At 45.0% G+C, this 11,660-nt stretch overlaps 1 protein-coding gene across 1 annotated transcript; it reads left to right on the top strand.

Annotated features, from left to right (window-relative positions):
- The first annotated feature begins 7 nt into the window (after window positions 1–7).
- PGLS (6-phosphogluconolactonase) lies at window positions 8–10,369 on the top strand. The gene is made up of 5 exons (XM_074203271.1): window positions 8–335; window positions 6,855–6,962; window positions 9,279–9,380; window positions 9,575–9,715; window positions 10,008–10,369. The coding sequence occupies exons 1-5, from the start codon at window positions 33–35 to the stop codon at window positions 10,143–10,145; spliced, it is 792 nt and encodes a 263-aa protein (XP_074059372.1). The 5' UTR covers window positions 8–32; the 3' UTR covers window positions 10,146–10,369.
- Window positions 10,370–11,660: the final 1,291 nt, after the last annotated feature.

Raw genomic sequence — 11,660 nt, 5'->3', positions numbered from 1 at the left:
GCCGCCGCCGCCGCCGCCGCCGTCCCGCCGCGATGCCGGGCTCGGGGCCCCCCCTCATCTCCGTGTTCTCCAGCCCGCAGGAGCTGGGCGTGTCGCTGGCGCAACTGGTGGTGCAGAGGGCGGCGCAGAGCCGCGCCGGGGCCGGGGGCGCCGGGGCGGGGGCCCGCTTCTCCCTCGGGCTCTCGGGCGGGAGCCTGGTCCAGCTCCTGGCCCAGGAGCTGCCCGCGGCCGCCGCCCCCGCCGGGCCCTCCGCCCCCGCGCACTGGACGCTGGGATTCTGCGACGAGCGCCTCGTGCCCTTCGACCACGCGGACAGCACGTTCGGCCTGTACCGGGTGCGGGGCGGGGCGGGGGGAGGGGGCGGCGCGGGCTGTGGGGTGGTGGTGGGGGGCAGGGGGCGGCCCGGCACCAGGCTGAGAGCCCCTGCCCGCGGGGATCACACGCGCGGAGGAGTGGTGGCCAGCCCGCCTTAGGCCAAAAATGAAAACGCAAAGTTAGTTTTGTAAATGAAGTCTTATTCTCTAGGATCTTAACCCGCAACCCCCGGGTGGGCGGCATCTTTGCCCATGCCAACGTGGAATTAGACGAATAATCAATATTTATAGGATTTAAACAAAGAACCACAACATTTTGGCAACCAACCAATCAGCTTACACTTTTGTGCATAAAGGTGTCACCCATTACTTGTGATTGTCTAACCTGTCCGAAGGCCCGTCGGGTCAGAACTGTCAGATCCAGCGAGCAAGGACGGCTGTCACGGGATACTTTGTATCCGCTGTGATACAATCATCTAAATCATTGGGGGCCTGGCGGGTTACTTTGTATTCACTAAGATACAGTCATCTAAATCATTGGGGCCTGACGGGATACTTTGTATCCGCTGTGATACAGTCATCTAAATCATTGGGGCCTGACGGGATACTTTGTATCCTCTGTGATACAGTCATCTAAATCATTGGGGCACCGCCCTTTCCAAGAAGCCATAAGTGCACGGATTTATCAGTCCCCTATCTAGATAAGCAGAGCAGTATCCTGCCTTCAGGTGATGGTCTCCTTAGCTGCTATTTTATACAGCTGTGGAGAGGCAATCAGGAGGACTAGCATTGTTTGACACCGCCCGATTTATAGCAGTAGAGACAGAGACCTTGCGATGGGCAGAGGTCAACATTCCAAACTTAAAAATTTCAACTAGGGACTGATAGAAAAATTTTGATCAGAAATATTAGTTCCATATTAAAGAATATCAGACTTAGACAACACTCAAGATTATTAAACCTGAAGTCATTGGGCTGGAGGCTGGGTTTTTGGGACAGTCACCTTTTGCATTTGTACCCTTTCCAGGCTCTGAGGTAGTGTGTTGGGGGGGGGGGGGCGGTGATGTGATCACTCAATCCAGAGCTGGGAGCTGGAGGATGACTGCCCAGGTGGTCCTGGCCTTCTAGATATGGGGACTCATTGAATTTGCCAAAGACGTCTCCACTCAGAAGCAAGGGTTCCAAAGTACCCTGGTGATAAAAAGGTGGGGTATACTCTCTAGTGTGTCCTGGTCATAAGAACAGCATATGAGATCTAGGGATGATTTTCTTAAATAGAGATGTGGGATCTGACATTTTTCCTGGACCTGAGGGACTATGGTAGCCTGGTTATAATGAGAAATCCTCCTTACTTGACTTCTTGGCCAGTACAGATGAACGGGACTGGATACTGTCTTGTGACCAGGCAACACTTCAACTGGAAGGGGAACACTTGTAATTTAAGAAGCCCAAACTTTGGGGACACAGATTCCATCAAACAGCTCCCCAATATTCCCTATATTTTACCACTCAATCTTTTAGACTGAATCTATTTCTGCAATCATTTTCCCTCTGTCTCAGTGCCTTGGATTTCACTTTGAATGTTTGTTTTCTGATACCCTGATTCAGAGAGAGACCCAGCACTCTGTACATCCCAATCTGTGTTTATTGACCATGGCCTGGCAGGATATAATACTGTTGTCAAGCTCCCAAACTAATAGTCTGCTACCAGACTATCTGAAAGTTAGCTGACTATATTGCAAAAGTCTCCCAGGCTTTTAGGACTGAACTGTATTGACATTTGACCCAGACTCAGGCTGGAAGTCGTTTTTGATTCTAAAGGTTTCAGACTTCCAGTTTATTATCAGTTGGTGACCTTGGCCCCAGATAGTAGAGCTTCAGTTCTTTTACTGGATAAATAGAGCGCCTCCTAAGGTTGTTAGTTCGGTGTTAATTAGACTTCTACAATTTAGGGTTGCACATGGGTAAAAGATTTCAATATCCTATCTTGTGGGGCAGATTGTGTATTGAGCCAATCCTTCTCTCACTAAATGGCTCCATATTAGATTCCATCTATGCAAGACTTTCTTTGAATGCTAAAGGAGACTTTTGACACTCAGCAGAGGTTTTTTTATTTTTATTTTTTGCAAGGCAATGGGGTTAAATGGCTTGCCCAAGGCCACACAGCTAGGTAATTATTAAGTGTCTGAAGTCATATTTGAACTCAGGTCCTCCTGACTCCAGGACTGGTGCTCTTTCCACCGAGCCATCTAGCCACCCCCAGAGGTTTTTAAGTAGTTGATTTGTTGACTCCAGAATGAACTAGGTACTAGGAACATGTCAGGACCTGGTAGGTAATCTCCCTACCCAAGTGGATTACTTATAAGAGAGTGACTGATTTACCTGTGGTGAATTGCCTGGATGGGCAAGGCTGTCAGCCTACTTGGGGAAGGGAGAGTATACTGATCAGTTCCCTTTGGAATTGTATTGGATCCTCCAATGTTCTCCCTTGCCCCTTGGCGAAGATTATATTGCATATGTGATGGTATGATGGTTTGAGAGTATGGCACTGCTGTTGGATTCAACATGAGTGAATTCACTCGTGTTGAATCCAATCCACTTGAGCACATAGTTCCATCCTGGCATCAGATCACCTATGAATCAGGCTGCTTGTCACCCATGATATAATTGTATTTATAGACACTCCCTCCCCCACCCTCTACTCATTCCATTGTAGATACTTTTCACACCCTATAGTATATCTATTTCTGACCCTTAATTTTAAACAGATTATTTTCAGAGAGTCTTTGTGAATTTTATCAATTCAGCTCTGTTTGAGAGAACCAATATCCAGAGAGTCTGGGTTGTGTCACTAGTAGTTTGAATAACTGATGGATGTTCACTTTGGTTACCAAACCACAATGTTGTGCTGTGTGGAATAGCTGAGCCAGTGCTTTGAACTTGGTCATTTTCTCTTTCCATTACTTCCTGAAACATTGCCTAAGACAGCTATAAATGACTTCCAGCCAGATCTTGACATCTCCCAATATTTCTGAGTTCTCTTCTCAGACAAAACTGAACACATTCCAGATTAATGCCTGTTGGACATTTCCAACTGGATGCCACATAGGAATCCCAAACTCATTGAGTCCAAAGCAGAACTCATTGTCTTTTCCACACCAAACCCACCTCTTCTGATCTTTCCTAGGACAGTAAGGGCTCCACCTTCCATGCAGATACCTAGATTTGAAACTACAAGACCATCCTGGACGTTGTTCATTCTATAGACTCAGCCAATTATCAGATCCTATCATTTCTACCTCTCCTGTCCATCCATCATCCAGCCCAATTCAGGCCCCCACTGCTTCTCCCTAGGACTCTTCTAACACCCTCCTCAATGGTCTCCCCACTCCCCTTCTTCTACACCAAGCGCCTCTGAGGTCTGTTCATGTCGTTCCCTTGCTCAGGTAAACTCCAGCAGCCCCTTCCTTTTGCTAGAGTCTTCTCTCTTTTCAGTCAGGTCTCCTGGAATGCTTCCTAGGCCATATAGTGCCCCCTGCACAGATCTGCCCTGATCTTTCTCACCTTAGCCTCTGAGAGGCCCTGGGGTCTTCAGGACTCAACTCTGGGTTCTCCTCCACTGCGGCTAGCCTGTTCTCTCTTCCCCATGCTACTTTATATTCCTTTGTATACATTATGGAAATATGTATATAAATAAAATGATTTTCCCCTAAGCCCTTTGCCTTTGTATACCTAGTGCTTCTACCTCCTGGCACCTTGTTTGTGCTTAAGGCTTACTTGTTGATTGGTTGATATGCTCACTAACCAAGCCGGAGATAGTCCTGTAGGATGTTTATAAGAAAAAAATTGAGAAGAGGGGTTCATCTTCCAGTGGGAAATCTTGGTACTGCTCAGTGAAAAAGACTACCCCAAATTGAGACACCCAAATATCAACCAGCTTCTAAGTGACCCTTCCCTGATTCAAATAGGTTGTGGTCTTCACTAGGTTGGAGCAGGGGTCTAGCCCCTGTGCAAACAACAGCTTGCATGAATGTCAAGATGTCATTTGGTTATTATCATAGTTTTTTTTGAAGTCCATCTCTGACTAACATTTGCATAAATATTATTCAACAGCCAGTTTGAATAATTGGAACTGGTGGTATCCACACACTCATTAAATGCTTGTTGATGCCATTTTAATCAATGTTTCTGTTGCTTGCAAGTGGGTAGAGCCCTGGGCCTAGATCCAGGAAGAAGTGAGATCAAATTCCTCCTCTATGACCCTCTGTTTGCCTCCCTTGTAGAAAGAATTGTTTTCCCTGCCTTTCCCCCTTCCCCATATACCTTTCCTGCATCCTAGTCTTTCCTTATATTTACAAAGGATGAATCTAAAATCAAAAAAAAGTTCAGCAAAAGTAGTCAACAATACTCCAAGTTTCACTTTATGTTCTGTGTTCCACATCCATAGTTCCTCTAACTAGGGAAAGAAGAGAAGCGTGCCTTTTGTTTAAGTCAACGATCACTTCCTGGTCATCTTTGCCCTCCTACCATAGGATTATCCTTTATAACAAAGAGAAAGAAGGTCAGCAAAACCCACTAATATAGTGACTTTATCTGAAAGCCCACAGTGCTCTGGGCTCAGAGCTGGAAGGGAGCCCAGAAACCATTTAGTTCTGCCCCCTCTTTTTACAAGTGAGGAAACTGGGGTCCTAGGTCTCACCTAGGAATGTCCTCTGATTCCAGTTTCATCAGGCTTCCTATTGTGCTGCCATTGGGCATTGCATTGATTCTGTGGTTTGAGATCTTTTAGAGTTGAATTTCCTTTATATAATTTTTGTGAGATCAAATGGGATTCTATTTGCAAAAGTTCTTTTCCCACTTTCCTAAATCGATCTAGAAATGTTGACTGCTTTTGTTGTAAGGTGTTTTCTTTGTTCTGCATCACTGTGTACAAGTCTTCCTTGAACAGCTCATGGGTCAGTTTTTAATCTTCTTACATCTTACTCCCTCAGCTTCCTCTTTGATCCAGTGACATAGACATCCTTTCTGTTCCATAAACAAGACCCCATTCCTCAGCCCCAACTTTCTCTCTGCTTCTCCCCCTGGCCTGGAGGGTTCTCCTTCCCTTATCTCTGCCTCCTGGCTAAAATCCCATCTTCTACCAGAAGCCTTTCCCCAACTCCTTTTAGGTCTTGTTCTGTATTTCCCATTTCTCTTGTTTGTGACTTCTTTGCACACATTTCTTGGCTTGCTGTCTCTCCCATTCATTTGAGCACTCCTTAAGGCCAAAACTGTCTTTCTTCCTCTCTGTGTGTCCTCATTACTTAGAATAAAGTAAGTTCTTACTAAATGCTTGACTGACCAGCTGACCCTGAATGTCCCAATTCTAGGCAGTAGCTCCTTGAGGACTTTGTAGATCACCCAGGCCACCTTTCAGTGCACCCAGTCCCAGAGTAGCTTATCAACAGGTCTGATGACTACCAGTGAGGCCCAGAATGTAGAGGACAAAGTCTGGGGATCTGCCTGTGGGCATCATGCCAGCAGACATTCCTGGGAACTGGAGATAAGAGTGAAAGGCCTTTTTCCCATCACACAGATAATAAATAATCTTCTGGCTGTGATTATCTTCATTTTGTATCCAACTGCAGGGAATTTGTAGAGCTTTTCAATCAGGGCATCCCATTAAATGTTTACTTCAAGGGTTTAGTTTTGTTGGGAAGGGGGGTAGTGGGAGGAGAGGAAGTTTTAGGAGAAGAGAATAATCTTTACATCTATGACTTTACCAGCACATCTAAGTTGGAGAGTGGGAGTGGGCAGGGGAGAAACAATAGAAAAGGGCCATAGATGGCATAAAAAGAGTAAAGTGAGAAATAACTTGAAGCTTTTACCTTTTTCTTTACCCCTTCCCCCAGTCTCTTCTTGGTGGGGGGGAGGGGAATATAACCCTTCCCCTTGCTTCCTCTTCTCTCCTCTCTTGACCCTGGCCAGCCTAGAACTTACTAACTAGGATCTCCAGGCCTTACCATCTTCCTGCCTCTTTGCCCTCTACACCTGCCATTATCCCCCTCTCTATCCCCTCCCTCCTTATCCCCTGCCCTCTCCTTCCTGTGATATTATCTGCCCTGCCAATGTACCCTAAGTACCCTGGACTTTACCTTGCTCTCTTAGGACTAAAGGACATGTCAGGACCCCATCCAAGCCCAGCCCCTGAACTCCCTTGTATCCCAGTCTTCCCTAGTTCAAGGATGAGCTCCCTAAGAGCAGGGACTCTCTCCCTTTTTCTAAATATCCCCACGGTGCTCAGCACTGAGTACTTAATGAATGCTTTTTAATTTATTCATTCAGGAATAACCAGATTATGGAGCCTGTAGAAGTGACCTCCGTAGTAAGCTTTTCATCTTACAGCGAGATGAGCCAAAACTATGATACATCAAGGAAGAAGCTCTCTAGGGATAGCAGTGGTGAGAGAGGCAGAGAACTGAAGCCTGTACATAAGTGGCAGCTGCTGTTGGGCCCTGGATGTGGGCATAAGGCTGAATTTTCTCTTTTTCTCTGCTTTAGACTCATCTTCTTTCAAACCTGCCTGTCCCAGAGAACCAGGTAATCACCATTAACCCTGCACTTCCAGTGGAAGAGGCTGCCTCAGATTATGCCGAGAAACTTCGGGAAGTAAGTAGTGGGGCTTAAGGCGGGGGAGCCCAGGGATGGTCTTTGTATACTGCTCATTCCTACTCTTGGGCTTCATTCCCCAGGGGCTTCTGCTTGGGGACAGAAGTATTAATGGGAAAAGGACTGCTAGGAGTCTGAAATTCAGTAATAGTGAGGGAGATAATAAACAATATTCTGGCTAGCAGCTGTGAAAAGAAAGAAAATAATGAACCAAATCTGGAATAAATTAGTATGGAATCCACAAAATAGTAAGGAAAAATCCATCTTAACAACCATTATGAAAAAACTGAAGTATTTAGAGATCTTGGTCCATATTAGCAGTCTGTATGAGCCTAACCTCTGCATGTAACCTCATAAGCTTGTGCTTCAGGTTTTGGCGAAACAAGTTGAATCAGACAAGTTGCCTCCTTGGCACTCCCTGTACTAATTTCCCTAGAGCAACTCTTCATCTTGCAACTCACTTCCTGCTTCCATTCCAAACCTATAAATTTGGGCACTTCAGAGAAACCCTGAGACCTATGTGGTCTGATTTTTTTTTTCTCCTTTGGTTTAGTTTTACTCAGATTCAGATTGGACCTTGCCCCTTTTCTCCAGTAAAGAAAAATATGATGGTGAATCTCTCTAAAAGAAGAGAGGTTCTCAAATGGAAAATGACAGATTTGGAAGTTTTAAAAAAGCAGAAGTGGAAGAAAAGTTGGTTAAAAAAAAACAAAAGCCAACTGAAGGTACACATAAAGTCAAACCAACTAACTTTTACTGAGCAAATATCTATTGAATACTTGCTTTGTGCTAGTTGCTGGACAATAGTCCCTGCTATCAGGAGCTTATATTGAAAAGTAAAGACAAGAATACAAGTACTGAGTACTTAAAGCATAAAGATAACTTCAAAATTACAGCTCTTCCAGAAAAACAGGATAAATTAAAAGCCTAGAATACCACACTGTAGGGGAAAAAGCTAAGAAAACTACCCAGAACTTTTGAATAGAGAAAATTATATAGTTTGATTAAATCTGCAGAAAGTCCAAGTCATATGGCACCTAAATTTCATGGTTTTTAATACCAAACAATAATTTTTTAAAATAACCAGGAAAAAGACCTTCCATTGTAATAAAGATTTTACATTGGCATCCTGAAGGCTGATTAGGTTAAAAAACAAATCATAGTAATTAAAAACTGCAAAAAAAGAATGGTACCAATGAGACAAAATTTGGGGGAATATAGTCAAAGCAGATCTCAGAGGAAAGAATCAATGCATGAAAATATGCTTTAGAAGATTAGGAACTGCAGATGCAGAATCAGCAGCTTAAACCAAAAAAGAAGCACAGAGGGAGGGAAATATAAGAGAAATAGATAAAATGGGGGAAAGTAGACCATAGAAATGATAAACTGAACTAACAACTGGTTCTTTGAGAAAGACTTAACAACATAGCTGCGTCTTGAGCATACATGCTTGTGGGGCATGGGCCCCACATGAGATCCCCCCCTACATGGAGGGAGAAGAGCATGCCCTCCCTCCCTGCCTGAAGAGGAGGCCCAATTCACATGACCTAGCCCTGAAAGGCTACCACCAGGGCAGCTAGGTGAGGCAGTGGATAGAGAAATGGCCTTCAAATCCAACCTCAGACACTTGCCACTTACTAGCTGTGTGACCTTGGGCAAATCACTTAACCCTTATTGTCTCACATCCAGGAGCATTTCCGGTTGTCCCGATTTTCATATCTGGCCACTGGACATGGATGACTCTGGAGGAAAAAGTGAGACTGGTGACTTTTAGCACAGCACCCCTTCATTCAAATCTGATTCATATGCTTGGCATGGCATCACCTCCCTGATGTTGTGGTCTTCTTTGAAAATGAAGGATATACTTTAGCCCTGAAAGGACAAATGTGGCAAAGGATTGACTTTGCTCTGGTCATGATGTAGTGGCTAGAGTGTTTGACAGAGAGGTCTGGTGGAAATGATTTCAAATCCTGCCCCTGCGTTGTCTTAGCCCCATGATGTCATTTTGCCTCCTTTGAGTCTTAATTTTCTGCTCTCTAAAACAGTCTAATGCCACAGTCTCAATCTTATAAGTCTTATGTGAGAGGTCTAAAAAGGGCTTTTAGACCCCATAGAGAAAAGCTAATTCAGGAAATGCCTGTATCAGTCTCAAAAACATCTCAACTCTGGTCTTTCCTCCTGCTCTGCTTCTGGGACATTGCTGGCTTTGAGTATGGACACAAAAGATGGGGGGGGGGCAGCATTCACTTGGCAGAGGCTAGGCTGGGCATCTGACTGGTGTGGGGGTGGCCTTTCTTGCTTGTCCTTCTCCTTCAGGCCTTTCAAGGTGACACAATCCCAGTTTTTGATCTTCTGATTTTGGGTGTTGGACCTGATGGGCACACGTGTTCACTTTTCCCTGACCACCCACTCCTCCAGGTAAGCCAGCTTTGATAGTTGAACTGGGATGGGCTATAGTACTCACAGGATGGCAAGGGCACTAATTTCTATGAATGGAGTTAACTATCCCCATTACAGACCCTGTGCAGGCTGGAGTTTGGGTTGGAGGGTCTTGGATTGTTCCCTTTGGCACCAACTAATTTCTTCTTGTTGCTTGGACTCATTTCTCTCAGGAGAAAGAAAAAATTGTAGCCCCCATCAGTGATTCCCCAAAGCCACCCCCTGAGAGGGTGACCCTCACTCTGCCTGTACTGAATGCAGCACGAATGGTGGTGTTTGTGGCTACTGGAGAAAGCAAAGCAGCTGTTTTGAAGGTAACAGTCACAGTTTTGCATTCTATAATCACATTGAGGAATGGGGGTTGGGGGATCATCTGATTGTGGGGTGTCCCTTTAAGGGGATGGGAACAGACACCATCCAGGGTAAGTTCCCTGGTGTGGGAAGATTTCAAAATGGCAGTATCTGATATCTCCAATGTCTTAATGACCCAGTTTAGGGGGGAGGACTCTGTGGTGCCTTCATGTTCCCTCTCTTGGCCTTGGGAAATGTATGGGAGTTGGGAGTGGAATTGGGCTTCATTTCCTTTCTCTTGGGATGGAAAAACAGCGCATCCTGGAAGGTGAGGAAAAGAATCCGCTTCCTGCTGCACTTGTGCAGCCCCACACGGGGCGATTGTGCTGGTACCTGGATGAAGCTGCGGCGAAAGAGCTGACCATTCCATTTGAGAAGCATTCCATTTTATAGCCACATGGGCCCAGATGTGCCAGATCCAGAGTTGACCTCTGCACACTGCTTCCTTATCTTTCTCCTGATATTTTTACAAAGACGGCGGGTGTGAGGCAGCAATCCTCTCTCCTGGGGAGGGAGTGAGCCTGAGAACAGGCCCATGAGCTGCATATGGTCTCTCTTGTGTGACCATCTAACATTAAAATGTGAATTTAAGCCCTGTAAATGTCTCCTAGACTCTTGACTGTCTGGCAAGGGATGGAGGAAATCGTGGATTTTGGTGAGGGGTGGGTATTCTGTGGTGGGCTCTCCTGGTGGGCCAGTAGAGCAGGTTCTGATGGGTGCTGCTTAGTTAGCCATTTTCTCAGGGAAAAGTCCTCGAGGTGCTATTCTTCTCGTGCTTTGTGATGGTTCCTACAGCCACACTGGGATGGTTCTTAGTGTCGTCAGCAGACCCTAATTTAGGTGCCTCCTCTGATTCAAGTATGAAAAACCACAGAGTTTTGGCCTTCATTAAGCTTCTGATCCAATAACAAGTCTACTAACCTGTAAATAAATACCTAATGATACAAGGAAGAGGATAGGGAGGAATGAGAGGCATTCACACAGGAGAGCAAAAAAAAAATGAGGAGGCCAAGGTCACTCTTCGCTGTTCGGAAGGATGAAAGAAGCCTCATGAAGGAAGTGTTACCTTGGCTGGACCTTGAAGGAAGACAGAAGTTGGGAGAGATGAAGGGGGATAGGTAGCATTGAGAGATGATGGGTAAGATTTGGGAACACTTAGTAGTTCAGTTTGGCTGTGTGAAATGAGACTGGAAAGTTAAATTGGAGTTGTTGTTTGGAGAGCCTTGAGCCAGGATAAGAAATTTGTATTTGATCCTAAAGGTAATAGGAGGCTACTGCAAGTCTTCAATCAGGGAAATGGCATGGTTAAAATTAGGAAGATTATTTTAATTGTGTATGAGGAATGAATTGGAGAGATCAGTATGCCAATAGGACCACTAATTAAGATGCTGTTAGAGTATTCCAGGAGAGAGATAGTAAGGACCATATTTCTAGAAGTGTAGACTATCCTGTACCTTGACCTATCTCCCACCTCTTCCTCTCATACTTTTTTTTTAGGTTTTTTTGCAAGGCAAATGGGGTTAAGTGGCTTGCCCAAGACCACACAGTTAGGTAATTATTAAGTGTCTGAGACCGGATTTGAACCCAGGTACTCCTGACTCCAAGGCCAGTGCTTTATCCACTATGCCACCTAGGCACCCCTTTCCTCTCATACTCTTTCCTAATTCTGTTGATGGCCACAACAACTTCTCAGTCACCCACCCATGCTCATAAATTTGGAGTCATTTCTGACTCTTTCTTCCCTGCTACCACCTCCCACTTTTTCAATGTACAGCATGTTTTTTTCCAAAAAACTTTACTCATTTGGTCCATAGAATTTACTCCATGAGGTAGATAATATCACCCACCATTTTATAGGTGAAAAAACCTGAAACTTAGAAGTTAAGTGTCTTGTTCAAAACCATACAA

This window comes from Macrotis lagotis, chromosome X (genome assembly GCF_037893015.1).
Source record: "Macrotis lagotis isolate mMagLag1 chromosome X, bilby.v1.9.chrom.fasta, whole genome shotgun sequence".
In the NCBI taxonomy this organism is placed as follows: Eukaryota; Metazoa; Chordata; class Mammalia; order Peramelemorphia; family Peramelidae; genus Macrotis; species Macrotis lagotis.
This window is presented reverse-complemented; position numbering and strand designations above follow the sequence as displayed.

Bases quoted from the DNA above. Each gene is read 5' to 3' on its own strand.
- PGLS (XM_074203271.1), top strand. From the start codon at position 33: ATGCCGGGCTCGGGGCCCCCCCTCATCTCCGTGTTCTCCAGCCCGCAG. The intron at 336-6,854 runs GTGCGGGGCGGG...TCTCTGCTTTAG, and splicing joins GCACGTTCGGCCTGTACCGG to ACTCATCTTCTTTCAAACCT. The intron at 9,716-10,007 runs GTAACAGTCACA...ATGGAAAAACAG, and splicing joins GCAAAGCAGCTGTTTTGAAG to CGCATCCTGGAAGGTGAGGA.